This window comes from Eleginops maclovinus, chromosome 16 (genome assembly GCF_036324505.1).
Source record: "Eleginops maclovinus isolate JMC-PN-2008 ecotype Puerto Natales chromosome 16, JC_Emac_rtc_rv5, whole genome shotgun sequence".
Classification (NCBI taxonomy): domain Eukaryota; kingdom Metazoa; phylum Chordata; class Actinopteri; order Perciformes; family Eleginopidae; genus Eleginops; species Eleginops maclovinus.
This window is the reverse complement of record NC_086364.1, coordinates 4558848-4577739: the sequence shown is the minus strand read 5'-3', so window position 1 is coordinate 4577739 and position 18892 is coordinate 4558848. Positions and strand designations below refer to the sequence as shown.

General features: G+C 39.9%; 1 protein-coding gene across 1 annotated transcript; it reads left to right on the top strand.

Annotated features, from left to right (window-relative positions):
• The first annotated feature begins 1249 nt into the window (after positions 1–1249).
• Positions 1250–18742, top strand: LOC134877992 (uncharacterized). Its single transcript, XM_063903729.1, has 9 exons — positions 1250–1568; positions 2682–2810; positions 5275–5357; positions 6098–6257; positions 11932–12078; positions 12524–12655; positions 13405–13628; positions 13735–17762; positions 17907–18742. Exons 1-9 carry the CDS (start codon positions 1371–1373, stop codon positions 17981–17983), a joined length of 5178 nt encoding a protein of 1725 aa, XP_063759799.1. The 5' UTR covers positions 1250–1370; the 3' UTR covers positions 17984–18742.
• Positions 18743–18892: the final 150 nt, after the last annotated feature.

Here is an 18892-nt window from a genome sequence, read left to right as displayed (position 1 = left end):
TATATATACAATTATATAGCTGAAAGAAGTGGAGCTAATTTTACACACAATATATGCTTTATTGATATTGTTAAAAACAGATAACGTTTCTTTTTATAGCAGCTTTAAAAACCCACATTATAGTGTTCAAAAAATAAAACAAATTTCAATAAAATGACACATGACAACATTTTTCATTTCAATTGTATATATTCTTTATTTGTACAGTGAAACATTGACAGCAGTTTTTAACTTGTAATATACTCAGATGCTAAAGCTCATTTCATCACCAGTACTTTGAGGAAAAAAGCATTAAAAGGAGTATAATCTAAGATGACTTGTGGAAAAATCACATTTACGTGTGTTTTTCAAAATTATTTAAAAGAGGATAAATATGTGGCTTGCGTTATATTCTTAAAAATTAACTAGTTATTAAAGCTGGCAGGAAAATGTTATCGAGAAAGTTTAATATTTATCTGAGATATAAAATGGCAGGAAATGGAAGAACTCAGGTAAAGTAACACCATTTTAATTATGTGAATTTCCCCAGGCATTAGAATTTAATATATTTTCTTACGTCTATCATGTTTTGGTAAAATGTTGCAACCCTTGTGAAACTTCGATTTATTAACATATTCATCCTTAAAATATTTCACAATAACCATGTTTAGTTAGAGGGGGTGTTTTCTTGAGCAGAAAAAAAACGTCATGTTTAAAGCAGGGAATTGAATCTGTATATTTTTAAATGTGTTTATGTCTTGAAATTAAAAATAAAACACCATTACTATTCTGCATAAAAAACATTTCCACATCGTTTGCATAAACTGAGCACAATGTAAGTTTTATATTTCCAAAATAAAATATGCATTAATATTTATTCAACAAAATTAGAAGATTTCCCAATGGAGTTGTGCTTTTCTCCTTTCCATTTTTTGATGCATGAACCAACAAATTCCTTTCCACACCTTTCTACAACCAGATGTTCACATTAAATATGATCTGACAGTTGTCCTTTGGCCCTCAGGTTACACAACACAATGATCCAGAACATCTACAGGGCAAGTGAAAACCTGAATGTCGTTTTCTCACAAACTTTACACTCAAATAAGCTAATAAGGGGAGGGGCTGCTTTGCTGGAACCTGTTCTAAATGTCACGATTTAAAGGTTAGGATGATTAAACCTGAGCTCCATCAAGTCCTGACATACCTGCGATGGAAGCTCTTCACATACAAAGACTGGAGTGTAGACAGCTGCTGAAAGAACAGATTTAGATGTGCAGTATAAGAATGAGACACTAACCTTCACACCAGAGAAAAAACACTTTAAAGGAGCAGGGAGGATAGATGAGTTTAAATGTCATATCCAGAAGTGAACACAATTGAGAAGTGAGATGATACAGGTTCTTCGTGCAGGCAGAGCAACCCATGCCTGTGTGGGTTACCGTGTTCATCATGGACCTGGAGTTGTGGTGCATTACAGCACGGCTCCTGCAGCTGGGGCTCCGGACAGCAGCAGGAGTTTCTGTCTGTCCAGAGAGAGGCTCACCATGCAGCAGCTCAACAGGAGGATGGCCTCATACCTGCAGCAGGTAGGAGATGCGTGAGATGAAAATAAAACAACATTTTGGATCCAGCAGCAGCAGCAGCAGCAGCAGCAGCAGCAGCAGCAGCAGCAGCAGCAGCACAGAAACACCAACATTTAACTGATAACTGATGGTTCATTACTGTTTGAAAAGCATGTGAACATTAAAATAGCTGATTTTTTTATGCTCCAGGCGGAAATATTCAAAAAACCTTCCCACTCTTATCTCTGACGTATCTCGCCGCAGCAGCAAAACAACTTTAAGCATTAAGATTTATAAGTGTTTTGCAATTATTGTTTTAAAGGGGAAGGATAGCATAGAAGTACCAATTTTTTGTCAATTGAGTTGTTCTTCAACTGAGCACAGTTGTTTATTTTCTGATACCAAAATTCTTTAAAAAGTAAAAGAACTTAAAACTAGCAATGGAGTTTTGAATAGCCTGAAACACTGGTTTTATGAGTTATTCGTTTTCTCTTTACATTTTCTTTTAATGCATGTGGTAAATCCCCCCCAGTTGTGTTCATCATCGATAGAACAACAGCGAACAATTGACAACATTTTAGTTCAAAGTTAGTTTTTTTTACATCAAATTATTAATTGAATGGATTGCTATACTAAATACATTCAGTTTTTCATTTTCTCTATTTGTTTTCTCTAATTTTTGCGATGGAAACGTTTGCTATGGCTTTGCTACATTATGGTTCACAGCAATACAGGTTCTGCAGTTTTTTTCTTTTGAACTTAAGCTTAAACTTAAACTAATTTGTGTTTATTTTATAATCTCTTTTATTTAAGTTAGTTTTCTGTTTAAATTTCCTTGCGTTTTGCTGTTTCTTTAGCCAGTTCATTCCTCTAAAAATTAACATAAAGAAGAAGTGCAAGAATGCAAAATCGCTCATGTGATGCGTGTTGTAAAACTTGAGATGGTTTGATTTAAAGAAGCCAGAAAGTTGGGAACTATTGGTCAAAAAAATCTTTCCATTCTGTGATTTCATTATTTTCCTTCATTGGATTCCACAAGGCTGTGACATTGTCTGTAATGAACAACAACTTCACATTGTTTAATTAACACAATGATATTAAATAGCATTGGTTGTCACCTCTGATTGGTGGATGCAGGTCCAGAGTCTGGAGGTGGCCAATCAGGGGCTGGAGCATCAAATCCAGGAGGAGCTGGACAGGAAGTGTCCCCAAGAGCTGAGTCAGCTGGACGGACACCTGAAGGCAGTGTCCCTGCTGCAGGATCAGGTGACACAGAGAGAACACTCATGAACCAATCAAAGAACAACAACAGCAGTCTGATCTAATCCATTAACTACCATAAGAAACCCAAAAAAGAAAAAAGTAAAGAAAATATGCTAACAATATATGAATTGCAAAAAAACGTTTTAAAAACAAATTGAAATGGAATAAATAAAATAACATGACAACAACAAGATGAAGGCCAAATAAAGTGGAGAAAAAGAGATACAAGCCAAACATAGGCCGATTACAGGCCAGGTAAAGGTCAAATAAAGACCAGATGTGAAAGCCCATAAAAGAAGTACAAATCATTTTAAGACGAGGCAAAGATGAAAGAAATATCACATAAGGACCTAATACAGACCAGTCAAAAGCAACTAAAAATAAATTGAGCCAAATTACAATCAGTAAATGCCAAGTAAAAATCTGTTTAAATGAGGTAAATGCCAAAGTCAGGCCTGATGCAGCTTGCAGGGGAATGGAGGTGTAGCTTCTTCCTGCGGCGCTGACTCGTCAGGAAGTTTTGCTTCTGTTTAAAGGTTATACAGGTTGAGACGAGACTGACTCTAAAATGCCACGATTCAAATGTCAAAGATTAAACTTGAGCTCTCTTGAATTCAACAAGACCTGATCATTTATCAAAGAACGAGCTGAAGAGGTGGGGTAAGTGTGAGAACTGTTTACGTATATTAACTTATTAATATAAGTCACATTCATCAATGTTTTTTAATCATTTTGACCCATTTTTACCACAGTTTTATAACTTTTTGTAGCAAATTAACTGTGGTTTTGGAGGGGTTTTCCCTTTTTCAAGCAATAATTTAACCACTTCACCTATTATAAGCTTATTAATTGGACAGACCTCTTTAAATCTGATGTCTATAATCACCACACACGTTGACTGTGATTTATACTGTAATTGTAGTTTTAGTTTCTGCTGCCAGAGGACAGAGTCAAGACGATACCCAGTATCATGAGCTGGCTTTCAAGTCCCAATTCAACTTAAATATGTCCCCAAGTCAATACCAAGTCAGTAATTCATGTCCAAAATCAGGAACAATTCCCCAAATCAGGTCAGAAGCAAACACAAAAATTAAAACCAACAAATCACAACATCGAGTTGAAATACAGTCTAAAATTATTATTATTATTACTAGTATTTATCACCAACAAATCCTACAAATGCTTGAATCAAGACCAATACGTCTGAAAATCAAGACAAAAATCAAAACTCGAGTCCCAATTTAAAATAAACTAGTCCATCTCCAGTCGTCCCAAGTCAAAGCAAACTTATTGTCTATTTTACCAAGAATGGGACCATCATTTCTAATAACACTCAGAAATTCTTCTAAAATGACCTTTGAGTCCTTAAGCTGCCTTCACATGATATGCAATTTGCCCTTTCTTACTGTTAGGTTGGGCGTAGAGCCTTGCAGTTAGTGACTCTATAGGTCACCTATTGTGCAAAATCAGGAAAAAATATTCTGTCTCTTTGTCCTGATCCATCTCTATAAAAACCTGTCTGAAAATGAGCTGATCAGGTTTGGCCACTTTCTGATGTCACAATGTATTTTGGGGTTGTGCAACCACTAGCCATCCAATAACCAATCAAGGTAACACCCACCCACCTAATCACCTGAATCTCCTCCTAGAGCAGCATTGTGTTTTTTAAACCAATCATCTCTCAGAGGGGCGTGGCCAGCAGCAGCTCATTAGCATTTAAAGCTACAGACCCAGAATCAGCACTTGTGGAACAGGGCTGAAACAGAGGGGGTTTACATGCTACAATGGTCTGTTTGGTATTTCGAGCCAGCACTTCAGAGACATGTTTTGTGTACATCTGACACCTATAGTATATTGTTGAAAAACAGTCAAATAGGGGACCGTTTCTATGGTTACCTCCTCTGCTAGCTTGCGACGCGACACACAGATGTCATCTGATTTGTTGCGCATCAATAGGTCAGCTGTAAACAAGGTCAAAGTTGAAATATTCTGAACTTTGAGTGTGGTGCGGGACACAGATGTTAACGCTTCCAACTTGTCGTGCGGCGGCACTTTTGTCATAGAAACACGACAATGCCAGTGCACGGCAATTTCGCTGCTTGTCATGTGACTGCAGCTTAGGTCATGGCCCAATTAAAACTAAGCAACCCAATCCTCAAATCAATACTAATAACCCAAAATGAGGTCCCTATCAGAAGACATCCCAATTCAAGACCAATTTGTCTCGACCCAGATTAAGTCCCAAGTCATGACAAGCAATTCCTAAATGATTATTTTTTGACTTATTTACAGACTATGTACATGCAGGTTGCGTGATGTTCTTAATTTAGTATCTGTACGGTTGATTGCAGTTATAGTAGTAGTATAGTAAGTTGCTTTGGATAAAAGCCTCAGGTAAATTAAATGTAATGTTACGTTTTATGTGAAATTACAATGTATAGTTGATTACTCTCGCTCTCGCTCTCAGATCAGTGATTGTCTCTCGGCCCAGGCTCAGGTGAAGCTGCAGCTGCTCGGTGCAGAGCTCGACGCCTTCGACTTCAGCTCCAGGTACATGAAAATAACACTAAAGGTGCAATGATTCATTGATCAATGAATCAATAAACATTCAAATGTAAGTTAATTTTCATTCTTTAAAGGACTTTTTCGGCTTTTTCAATATAGTGATATGCTGCTTTTGTCTTATTCATATCACATAAAGCGAATATTTTGGACATTTCAAGACATCACCTTGGAGTTTCTTTTACTTTTTCTGAGATTTTACAAACCACCAATTTCTAGAGAATAATCTTCAGATCAATCCATGATTAGAATATGTGTTAGTTGTAACCCTACTGAACATTTAAAAATACCAACTAATGTTTTTACTTCAAAAGCGTGCTGTAGATCACGGGTTCCCACAGGTTATTAAGTTAAAAGGTGTAAACATTTAAACTATATCCCAGCATTACCTTTTTTATTTGAAGAAAAATAAAATACAATTGTGTTAATTTATATTTAGGAAACACAGGATTGATAATATCATTATTAATATCCATTCATATATTATATTTCAACATACATATTGTTGTTATGTATGTTAGAACAATATGCATATTTTTTTCTTTATATAAATATTGCTAATATATTTCTTCCTTTGATCACAAAATGCAATTTTAATCCAGGACAAATGCAGTTTTCTTGATTCTGATTGATACAAAATTAAAGGAGTTCAGGTTTGAACAGTTATCCACACAACTCTAACACATGCACATGTAGAGATTTCCCATCATGCGCTGCTGTGTGAGCAGGTGTGATAAGGAGCGTGAGCGTCGTGGAAGTGTGGAGGCAGAGCTCGGTGACCTGAGGCTGCTGCAGGAGGGGCTGCGGCTGCACACTCTGCCAGAGCTCCACAAACTGCTGAGAGACCTCACACAGCACCTGATGGAGCTGCAGCAACAACACCGGCAGGTAACAGCACCATGCATCACACCGGCAGGTAACACCACCATGCATTACACCAGCAGGTAACAACACCATGCATTACACCAGCAGGTAACAACACCATGCATTACACCAGCAGGTAACAACACCATGCATTACACCAGCAGGTAACACCACCATGCATTACACTGGCAGGTAACAACACCATGCAACACCATGCATTACACCAGCAGGTAACAACACCATGCAATACACCAGCAGGTAACACCACCATGCATTACACCAGCAGGTAACAACACCATGCAATACACCAGCAGGTAACACCACCATGCATTACACCAGCAGGTAACAACACCATGCAACACCATGCATTACACCAGCAGGTAACAACACCATGCAATACACCAGCAGGTAACAACACCATGCATTACACCAGCAGGTAACAACACCATGCATTACACCGGCAGGTAACAACACCATGCATTACACCAGTAGGTAACAACACCATGCATTACACCGGCAGGTAACAACACCATGCATTACACCGGCAGGTAACAACACCATGCATTACACCGGCAGGTAACAACACCATGCATTACACCAGCAGGTAACAACACCATGCAACACCATGCATTACACCAGCAGGTAACAACACCATGCAATACACCAGCAGGTAACAACACCATGCAATACACCAGCAGGTAACAACACCATGCAATACACCGGCAGGTAACAACACCATGCATTACACCGGCAGGTAACAACACCATGCATTACACCAGCAGGTAACAACACCATGCATTACACCAGCAGGTAACAACACCATGCATTACACCGGCAGGTAACAACACCATGCATTACACCGGCAGGTAACAACACCATGCATTACACCGGCAGGTAACCCCACCATGCAATACAATTAAATTCAAGTTTTTTTTTCCCAATTAAAATCAAGGTAACCCTTTCTATGATGCCCATGTCTTATCAGAATCAGTATGTCTATAATATATTATAAACCTACTTTTAATGGATTACAATCATATAGATCTTTTTAATTATGGTGTCAAGCATTCATAAGTAAATATTGATAATGTTCCAGAACCATTAGACCACATCATAAAGCAGTCTATTATGACTTTTGAGGTCAGAAATGTAAAATGTAATGACAGCTGCTTATTCACTGGCTTTTTAGTATTAATTACTGTATATATATTTCATATATATATATAATACACATTTTAAAGAAGAATTATACACATTATGTTAGGATTAAGAAACATGATGAGTTATAAAAGACAATTTTTAAAAATAATTTACTAAAATAATTTTACTGCATGATTATAAGATGGTGATGCATTACAAAAAGTTAGTAGTCAACAAAAAAAATAATGTAATGCATCATATTTAGATTGTTATTATATTTTAAAAGAATACCACGTATTCTTAAAAGGACATAATGCATTATAAAAAAGGTAGTGATGGTTATAAAAAATAGTGTTATGCATAAGATGAAGATAGTGATGCATTGTAAAACATACTGCCTGGCCAAAAAAAAGGTCACACTCTAATATTCGTTGGACCGCCTTTAGCTTTGATTACGGCACGCATTCGCTGTGGCATCGTTTCCACAAGCTTCGGGAGATTCGGACCACTGTGCAAAGTCTTCTCCAGCACATCCCAAAGATTCTCAATCGGGTTCAGGTCTGGACTCTGTGGGGGCCAATCCATGTGTGAAATGATGTCTCATGCTCCCTGAACCACTCTTTCACAGTTTAAGCCCGATGGATCCTGGCATTGTCATCTTGGAACATGCCCGTGCCATCAGGGAAGAAAAAAGTCCATTGATGGAATAACCTGGTCATTCAGTATATTCAGGTAGTCAGCTGACCTCATTCTTTGGGCACGTTGCTGAACCTAGACCAGACCAACTGCAGCAACCCCAGATCAAGTTTATTTGTATAGCACCTTTCAACACAAGGCAATTCAAGATGCTTTGCAATAATGAAAGACATTAAGAGCTGTTAGAAGTAGTGCAGCAGAAACACATTATAAAAAGGCATTTAAAAGCAAAGACTATAAAATAAACACAACAGGTATAATGTACATGAATAAAAGTCACAGTGCAATGTTAGATCAGAACAGTTCAATTAAAAGCAGCGGCAGAAAGAAATGTTTTCAGCCTGGATTTAAAAGTAGTAAGAGTAGCAGCGGCCCTGCAGGGTTCTGGGAGTTTGTTCCAGATATGTGGAGAATAATCACTGAACGCTGCTTCTCCTTGTTTAGTTCTAAGTCTGGGGACAGAAAGTTGACCCGTCCCAGAAGACCTGAGAGTTCTGGATGGTTCATAATGTAGCAGGAGATCACAAATGTATTTTGGGCCTAAACCATTCAATGCTTTATAAACCAGCAGCAGAACTTTGAAATCAGTTCTCTGACAGAGAGGAAGCCAGTGTAAAGACTTCCGAACTGGAGTGATGTGATCCACTCTCTCAGTGTAAAGACCTCAGAACTGGACTGATGTGATCCACTCTCTCAGTGTAAAGACTTCAGAACTGGAGTGATGTGATCCACTCTCTCAGTGTAAAGACTTCAGAACTGGACTGATGTGATCCACTCTCTCAGTGTAAAGACTTCAGAACTGGACTGATGTGATCCACTCTCTCAGTGTAAAGACCTCAGAACTGGAGTGATGTGATCCACTTTCGTAGTGTTAGTGACAGTAGGCGGACTTAGTGATTGTTTTAATGTGACTGTTGAAATTCAGGTCAGAGTCCATGACTACACCTAGGTTTCTGGCGTTAGCTGTTTTTTTGAACATTCCTGACTGAAGCTCAGTACTGACTTTTTGTTGTTCCTCCTTTTGTCTTTGTTTAATTGGAGAAAGTTCTGACTCATCCAGTCATTGATTTGTTCAATGTACTTACTCAGTGTTTTAATTGGAGCATAGTCTCCTGGTGAAATGGTTATGTAAATGTGTGTATCATCTGCATAGCTATGGTAACTTGTTTTATTGCTTTTCATTATCTGAGCCAGTGGTAGCATGTAGATGTTAAAGAGAGGAGGCCCCAAGATGGAGCCTTGAGGAACCCCACATGTCATATTTGTCAGCTCTGATGTGTAACTGCCTATAGAAACAAAGTGTTTCCTGTCCTTTAAGTAAGATTCAAACCAATTCAGAACTGTTGCCGAAAGTCCCAACCAGTTTTCTAGTCGGTCCAGTAATATGTTGCGGTCAACAGTGTCAAATGCAGCGCTGAGATCAAATAATACTAACACTGAGATTCTGCCACTGTCTGTGTTTAAGTGGATGTCATTAAAGACCTTAACAAGAGCAGTCTCAGTGCTGTGGTGCGGTCGAAAGCCTGACTGGAACACATCAAAACAATTATTTACATCCAAGAAATGACTCAGTTGTTTAAAAACTACTTTTTCAATGATTTTACCTAAAAATGGGAGGTTTGATATGGGCCTGTAATTATTCATTACTGAAGCATCTAGATTATTCTTTTTTAAGAGCGGTTTAATTACTGCAGTTTTCAGGGCCTGTGGAAATACACCTGAGCGAAGAGACTTAGCACTGACATAGCACTGCCCCCTACAGGCTTGAACAGTAGGCACTAGGCATGATGGGTGCATCACTTCAGCCGCCTCTCTTCTTACCCTGATGCTCCCATCACTCTGGAACAGGGTAAATCTGGACTCATCAGACCACATGACCTTCTTCCATTGGAGTCCAATCTTTATGCTCCCTAGCAAATTGAATCAGTTTTTTCCGATTATCCTCACTGAATAGTGCTTTTCTTATGGCTACACAGCTGTTTAGTCCCAATCCCTTGAGTTCCCTTTGCATTGTGTGTGTAGAAATGCTCTTACTTTCACTATTAAACATAGCTGTGAGTTCTACTGTTGTTTTTCTACCATTTGATTTCACCAAACGTTTAAGTCATGGCTGCCCAAATTGGGGCCCGCGGGCCAAACTTGGCCCGCGACCGATTATATTTGGCCCGTGCCTTCCCGCACTGTCCCACCATAAACGATCAAAAGCTCTCGTTGAAAATTATTTATTGGCGCACTACCAAATATTGCCATAGGATGGCGCTGTTGAGCTCCAGTCAGCTCCTAGCTATCCGATAACGCCCAAGACTAGTGAGTGAGAGGATTCAAGGATGGAGCGTAGTAGGCTGTGGCACACAGACAAACGAAAATTTAAAAAAACTTGGGAACAGGACTATTTTTTTACCGAGGTAGATTCCAATGCAGTGTGTCTGGTATGTAAGCAGAGGGTCGCTGTTTCAAAGGAATACAACATTCGCCGTCACTATCTAACTAAGCATGCGGCTGAGTTCGCAAAGTACACTGGAGAACATCGCAAGGTCAAGTTAGCAGACTTGCTAACAAAGCTAACCACCCAGCAGCGAACTCTACTTCAGCCGTCGACTGCACAAGAAAATGCCACTCGGGCTATGTGGATGCAGTCAGTGAGGAGCTTCAAATGGAACTTATGGAACTTCAGTCTGATTCAGACCTCCATAGCAGGTTCAGAGAGCTTTCCTTACAAGATTTTTACAGGTCTATTCCCGCACACAGATATGGCAAGATCCGCAAACATGCCCAGGTTATGTTATCCCTCTTTGGAAGTACTTATGTCTGTGAGCAGGCTTTCAGCCTTATGAATCTTAACAAGTCCAAACTGAGGAATGCTTTATCTGACTCTCACCTACATGACATTCTCACTTTGTCAGTTAGTCAGCTTGAACCTGATATTGAGAGGCTTTTAAAAACCAAGAACAGGCTTCATGTTTCCCACTGATTGGACTACTACAGGCAGAATATGTAGGCCTGCCCTAGGCCCCCATTGTGTCACCTGGGAGTATGGTAGGCCCAAGGACTGGTAATGTTCCACACCTGTCCACAAATATTTCATAGTGCTTCAGTTATTTTTTTAATTTAAAGAAGCCAGATCGATGTTATGAAATGTTATTGACCTAAATGTGAAGCACAATAAACAGTGCAATTCATTTTTCAAAATGACTTTGTGATATAGTGTTTATTTTGCACACGTATGCTTAACTTACACACGTAATGTACTGCACTCATATATTTACCGCACACTTAATGTACTGCAAAATTATCATTTTGGCCCTCGGCCCTCCCCTCACGTTCAATTTTGGCCCTCCATCGGGAAGTATTTGGGCACCCCTGGTTTAAGTGATCGCTGATCACAATCATTCAAGATTTTTTTCCGGCCACATTCCTTCCTGGAAGATGATGTTTCCCCACTGTCCTTCCAGTTTTGACCAAATCTGACCCTTCTGAAACAGATTAACATATTTTCCACGACCACAGGATATGTCTTTCGACATGACTGTTTAACAAATGAGAAGCTACTCACTGCATCAGTTAGGGTTAATAACTTGTTGCCAGCTGAAACATAATCACCCATGCAGTAATTATCCAATGGGAGGCTCTTACCTATTTGCTTAGTTAAATCCAGGTGGTGAACGTTTTTTTGGCCCGGCAGTATATTTGAAATGCAATATAAAAATTCTACAATGCATTATTTATTCACAAGTACCTATATATACACAAATATAAAATCAGAATACAATCTCACAAAGTCTGTTTATAATATATCAGAGCCAGGTGTGTCATAGATTATTCACATGAACATATACCTTCTGTTTCTTGTCCACCTGTCCAGGACACGCAGGGTCTCTTCGCCCAGGCATCAGGGGGTGTGGCTGTGGAGATGCAGACGGCGGGGTCATCAGATCTGATGCAGCAGCTGGAGCACCTGAGGAGGGCCAGTGAGAGCCTGCTCCACAAGAAGCAGTGCTCCAACACCCAGGTAAACCACCATCTGCAGCACCGGCCAAACCGGCCTAAACCCAAGATGCAACATTTCTAAAAAGAAGTTGCTTTTTAATTTTACTACAAACTAATATACCATTTGTTTCCCAGATTAAATGGTTGCTTTATAAAATATAGAAAAATAATGAAACATTCTCAGAATCTGAAAACAACATTTTCTGAAAAGTTTGCATCTAAAATATCTTGAATGATTAATTGATTGATCAAAATAGTATAAAAAGTATATATTTTTATATCTGCAAATTTGTGTAACTTTAATGTTACCAGTTTGTAATAACGATTTTAATAAATACTAACTTGCTAGTTAACAAAACTTGGGCTTATACTTACTTTACTGTTAAAAAATGAAATAAGTACTTTTTCATTAACAAGGGTTATTATAAAGGGTTAGCAAGTTTTTAATGTCAGGTGTGTGTGTTCAGGTGTCTATGCGGAGTTCTCCGGCAGTAACCTTTGAGCCTCGAGCAGGGTCAGCGGTCGTCCAGGCCGAGGTTGAGGAGCTGAGGAGAACCGCAGGAGGTCTGGAGGAGGAGCTCACACAGCTGCAGGATCTGGTTAGAGACACTTGAAGTGAAATCATTAGTACTGTGTAAAAATGTAGTTGATGAGAGACTGTGATTAGGATATAAACATTACAATTTCCACAAAAATTCGCAGAGAATACCCACAACATCTTTAAAAAGTGTCTTCGATCTACTGGAAAATGCATCGTGAAAGCTGACAGCCTAAGCTGAAAAAAGGGATGTTTTCAAACATCATCATAATCAAAGATATAAGATGTATATAAAAATTCCCAAGGTAAAAGGAATCAATAAAAAATAACAATCTAAAGGCACAACGGTCAATACTGTATATATACAAAAACAAACGCCACTTATAAATGGATGAAGATTAATATATTACAGTAAAAATATGTACACTAGTGCAAATGGTTGTCAAATAGCAGCGTAGTTAAAGTGTCTGGTTAAAAAGTGTCTGTCTGTCTCTGTCTCTGTGTTTGTAGGGCGGACTGTTAAAATCCAGGTCAAATGGGGCAGGGGGGAGAGGTGGGAGGGAGGGCAGAGAGTTCAGCATGTAACGTGATGGGTGTGGGGGCTCTCTTCAGTTTGCGGATGAAGTAGTGTTGCATTGCTGCAGACTAAACTAGCTTACACTATATTAGAGTATAAAGAAGTTTAAAACATCCACAGCAGTAAAATGCAACATATTGCAGCAGTATTTTTAGTCCAGAAAAGATCATATAAAATAATAAAATTATACTTCACTACATTTCAACACTGACCCTATCTGTCTGCATTTGTAGAACATGGTGTTGGAGGCCTCAAGTCTACAGCAGACAGAGTCCTTTGACCTGCAGCTGGTGGACCTGGAGCAGAGAGCATACGTCCTTGGCAGATACCTGGACTCAAAGCTGCAATCTGCAGCTCAGCGGGCTGCAGAGCATCAGGCCCTGCTGGAGGTTAACAGCAGACTGGAGACCCAGATAAAGGACTACAGGGGGCTGCTGGATGTATCGAGTAAACAAGGGTAGGACATTAATACAATAATATCATTTTCGAAACGTACTTTGCAAACCTTGTTGTTCGTTGAAGTAATTTTTTTCATATTTTGTCTTTGTATTTCCCGTTGAAAGGTTTCCAAATCCACAGACAAACTTTACAGCTAACGTCTCATTGTTCTGTGCTAAAACCAGCTCTCCTGCCTACAACAAAAACATCATACCAAACGGTACAGTAAGCATTCGGGGTGGAAATCTCAGGATGACGGGGGATCAAACTGTCTCTAGAGGCCACACACACAATGTCATCCAACAGCAATCAAAGAACTCACCATTAAGATCAAGTAACACTTCAAATCTGACAGGATCATTCCACAAGTCTGAAAACCAGGGCACAGGAGCTCTTACTAAAAGAACAGAGAGTGAATCCATGACCATCACAAAAACAGTCAACAGAAAGGGAAGTTCTGTGGAGGATAAAGTCCATACTAAACATTGTGAGCTGCAGAACTCGTCGAATGTCAGTACTGAGATTAGCCAAGAATTAGAAGAACGGGCTGGTGGCAAAGCTTCTACACCGAAGATAACTACTACACAAGAAAACACGACATTGGCAAAACCAGAAGATTTTACTTTTAAACAAACTACCACAAAAACTGGTTTGCAGGCTGATCAAACAAGGAACCATGTTGAAACAGAAGTCCCTCAAAACATTCCTTGTGTGGAACCAGACATGAAGCAAGAACAGCATTTGGCATCAACTGAACCTAGTAAAGGAGCTGATGCAGAGGTAAAGAAAGAGCCAGAATCTACAAAGGTTGTGTCTTTAAGTCTGAAGAATCAAGCAGAAGATGCAGGGAAAGTTACAGTTACAGCATTGTTTGCTTCTGTATCTCACATTCTTACATCTGAGGAGGATCAGGGTAAGGTCTCTAGTGAAGTAGCTGATATTACTGCTTCTAAAGTGGAGATTAATACTCGACAAGGAAAAAACACATTAGTTCTTGACACACACTTTGCCAAGAGTGCTGCTGTTGAAAAAAAAACAGAACCTTATAAACAAACGAACGCAGTTGATAAAACAGGGACACACGTACAAACAGAGGTTCCAAAAAACATTATTTGTGCAGAACCAGAAGCAAAGCAAGAACCACATTTTGCAACAACCGATCCCAGCAAAGAGACCACTGCAGATGTAAAGAAAGAACCTGAATCTATGACCTGGGCTCCCAAAGATTGCACAGACAAAGGTCCTGCACAAGTTGTGTCTTTGAGTTTGGATACTCATACTGATGGGGGTGAAGTTGTTGTTACAGCATCCGTGGTTTCTGTATCTCACATGCATGGGTCTGACGAGGGTCAGGGTAAGGTCTCTGTTGATATGATCCTGATCGAGGACATGGATGTAGAAAAAGAAGAAAAGAAAGAAGAAGAAGTAGTAAAAGTAGAAGGTACATTCCCCAATGCATCGAATGGTGAACACAGAAAAGTCATGGCAGAAGCAGATATACAGTCCAGTAATGCAATTGCTTCATCTGGTGGCCAAGACAGCAAATACAACAATGAGAGTAAATCTCCAAGTACAGAGATTTCAAAGGAACTTGAATTAGAAGGGAACTTTTTTGTGGGTTTCCATGATACCCTTGAGGAAAAGGTGGACCCTACTGAGTCAGACAACAATATCATTTATATAACAGACCAAGAAGCAGTGAGGAGTATCACAAAGTCAAGAAAGTCAATTTTAAGTTTAACAGATTCTGGTGTGGCTTTGTGTTTATCCGACCATGAGGAGATTCTGAGTCCAAATAAGCCATTTGCATGCTTAAGTCCAGAAACATTTCTAAGCCCAGATGAGACCGAGGTGTTAATGAGCATGACAGATCAAGTATTTTGCCCCGTTGATCCAGAAGAAGATGTTAAAAGTCCTGATTCTCTTATGAGTCCAAATGACACAGACATATGTTTGAGTCCAGTTGAGGTTAAGGTGTGCCTGAGTCCAAATGGTGAAGAACAAGAAGAAGAACACGAAGAAATCTGTCAGAATCTAACTGAGGCGATTGCACACGTAAGACCAGTTGAGAAATACGTTCTCTCGACAAAAGAGGAAGGCCAGTCTCTGTCCTTTAGTAGAGATCAAACTTTGCCAGAAGAGGTAAGTAATAAAGTAAGCGTTACAGTGAGAGATGAGGATAGTTTGTGTTTTGAATCATGTCCAAGCAGTCTTGAAGGCATGGAGTTTAGAAGTCCAGGTGGTCGTAGTATCATAGCAGACAAAGAGGAAGAGAATGGTTTTGGAGGTCTGTATCGTAAAAGTGTAAGAGATATGGGAAATCCCATGGAGAGTAACAAAGATACAACTCGCATTGTAGATAAAAAAGAAGTTCAGAATTTAAAGGAAGGAGGCAAGTGTGACTCAGTAGACGAGAAAGAGACAGCCAGTATGGATGGTAAAGGGAGGAGACAGAAAAGCAATGATTGGCTGGGTGCTAAGGAGACAAGTAACAGTCAAAAAGTGTTTGTAAGGTCAGCTAGCTTTGTAAGTCTCCCTGCAAATGAAGGAACTACCTTTTACGATACGGCTAATAATTCAGGAGGTAGTATTATGTCAAGTAATCTGGCAGGTAGTATTGGTGGCGTGGCTGCAAATTCATCAGGTAGGGTCAGTGGTAATGCAGAAGCTGTGGTAGAGGGAACTTTTAGGCAGAGAAGTGGAAACTCGATGGTTTATGGTGGCAGTCTTGAATGCAAAAGTACAACCTTACCCAGAACAGGGAGAGAAGAAAAACTGTCAGGCAACACGCTCCCTGTAGCAAGCTGGTCAGAAAAAGGGTGGTTCGGCAGTAGAGGAAGTGAGGAGTGGGTAGTTTATGGTGGCAGTCTTGGACATAAGAGCAGCCTTGATGGTGGCACTTGCTTACCAAGTGAAAGGAAAGAAGAAGGTCCATCAGTTGCCTTAAACCCTTCAACAAGTGCATCAGAAAAAGGAAGATTCGGAAATAGAGGGAATGGAGAATGGAGGGTTTGTGGAGGCAGTCTTGGACGTGAAAGCAGCTTGCAGAGAACAGGGAGTCAAGACAGTCCGTCAGTAGGAATGATCCCTGCAACAAGTCCACCAGAAACAAGAAGGTTTGGAAGTGGCGAGTGGATGGTTTCCAGCCGCAGTCTAAAACGCAGTGATAGTGTACCCATCCCACAGAGCAGGGACAGCCAGTCAACTGCCATGCATCTTCCAACAAGTCCTCCAGGAACAGGGAGATTTGGTCTCAGAGGGAGTGGCGAGTGGAGAGTCTACGGTCAGAGTTCTGGACGTATAAGCAGCAATACCTTACCCAATGCAAACAACGTAGAAAGCCATTTTATGGCAATGCAACAAGCAACAAGCCCACCAAGAGAGCAGAGGCTTGGCAGTGGAGATAGTGGAGAGTGGAGAGTTTATGGTGGGTGTACTGGACGTTTGAGTAGTGCCACTAATGCAGACAGGGTCAGTGTCAAAGCGAATTTTGGCAAAGTCATCAGTCCGCCAAGTAGCTACACAAGTACTGCACGAAGACTCAGCAGTACTGGTAGTGGTGGCAGGCTCTCGGGTGGTGTTGTTAGGCGCAGTAGCAGCGTAGGTAGTGGGGGTAGTTTGAGTCGCTCAGGAAGTGGAAGCAAACTCAGCAGCTCACCAGGGAGCCATAGGATCAGCAGCTATGGGAGATTCGGCAGCACTGGCAGCGGCGACTCAAAGCCAGTTTACAGCTCAGCCAACGAACGGAGGAGCACAGTAGGTAGTGCAGGGCGATCAGGTGGAGGGGGAACAACCAACAGCCAACGAGCCCAGAGCCCTGGTTGGCTGAGCAGTTCACCAGCTGGCGGAAGAGGCATGGGAAGCACTGGGAGTGCATCTAAATGCAGCAGCGGAGGTAGCAGTGACAGAATTAGCAGCCGAGGGGTTGTAAGGATTAGCAGCTCCCCTGGGTCAGGGGGGACCAAAAGCACTGGGGGGAGGGTCATCAGCAGCAGCGACCGGCCAATCAGGAGCACAGGCAGCGGAGCCGGAGGCAACAAGGAGAGAATCAGTGTGTGTAAGATGGCGGCGCTGTCAATCTCTGCAGCCGGAAGGGAGAGAAGTCAGGAAAGACAAAGACAAGCTCAACAAAAACAAAAACAACCAGCTGCAGGTGAGTTTCAAATAAACCAATATTTGTGAATGTGATCATTGCCGTGAGAAATACAATGAAGATTCTAGTTACCAAAAACAACAATATAAAAAACACATTGTTGTAAACCAGTATTATCAATTAATAATAACCCTTCTCTTGCAGTTACTTCTCCCCTCGTGCAGCGCTGGCTGACCACAGGTGTTGGGGTCACAGGTGACAAATCTGATGACATCTTGTGAATGGACCACTAAAGAGAAGCGGTGTGACATCATGTTCAGTTACAGTATATATGATAGTTATGGTGTGGTATTACGTGGTATTTCAGTTCAGTGGTTCACTAGATACATTGGCGGAAAGGTAGATAAACAAAATACTTTTTTCAACTTTTCTCCTAGCTTTTCTGCTTTAGTAAAATATTTAGTATGTTCTGCCCTCAGTTTCAGTTTGTGCCCTAAACTGTTTGGATTATTTTAATGTGAAAAATGTACATCTTAATCTGTGGAATATATAAGTAATTCACAAGTATCTCTTAATTGTATGGAAAACTTTCAATGAATTCCACCAGTCTTACATTTCCACATTTCTACATAGGAATAGTTTAAAATCTTTATGTGTTTAATCAAAACACATAAAGATTATATTCAAATAACAACCACTGTGTAGTTCTAGTACTAGAGTAGTGTTAACGTTTTAAGCGACTTTATAAGACTTTTAATCATAATCATCACTTTCATTCTCTTGTTTTAAGTTTTAAAGTTGCACAGATATTAAATGTGGTTTATATCCGTTTCTGTGTCTTTGTGTTGCATTCATGTTGCCAATATAATCAATATTTAGCCTCACTGTTCATGTTGATTCATACCTTTTTTAAAGATTTTATCTGGTCATGTAGTTTTCTCTGTGGTGTTTAGTCTCTGTTTTTCATCATGTTGTTGTAGTTATTTTTCAAACTTCATATAGTTGTACATTTTGATCTGAAAATAAAGAAGATAAATAACCAGGCTTGTTTTCTCCTGCTCAGTTAAAGAATGAAAAATTCTAAAATATATGTTTAAATAATGCAAACTAGGCATGAACTTATTTTAAGTGTAGGCTACTTATTGGCATACACTTCCAGAGCACAAATGTGAACATAGGATAAAGCCAGT

Bases quoted from the DNA above. Each gene is read 5' to 3' on its own strand.
- LOC134877992 (XM_063903729.1), top strand. From the start codon at position 1,371: ATGATACAGGTTCTTCGTGCAGGCAGAGCAACCCATGCCTGTGTGGGT. The intron at 2,811-5,274 runs GTGACACAGAGA...TCTCGCTCTCAG, and splicing joins TGTCCCTGCTGCAGGATCAG to ATCAGTGATTGTCTCTCGGC. The intron at 12,656-13,404 runs GTTAGAGACACT...CTGCATTTGTAG, and splicing joins TCACACAGCTGCAGGATCTG to AACATGGTGTTGGAGGCCTC.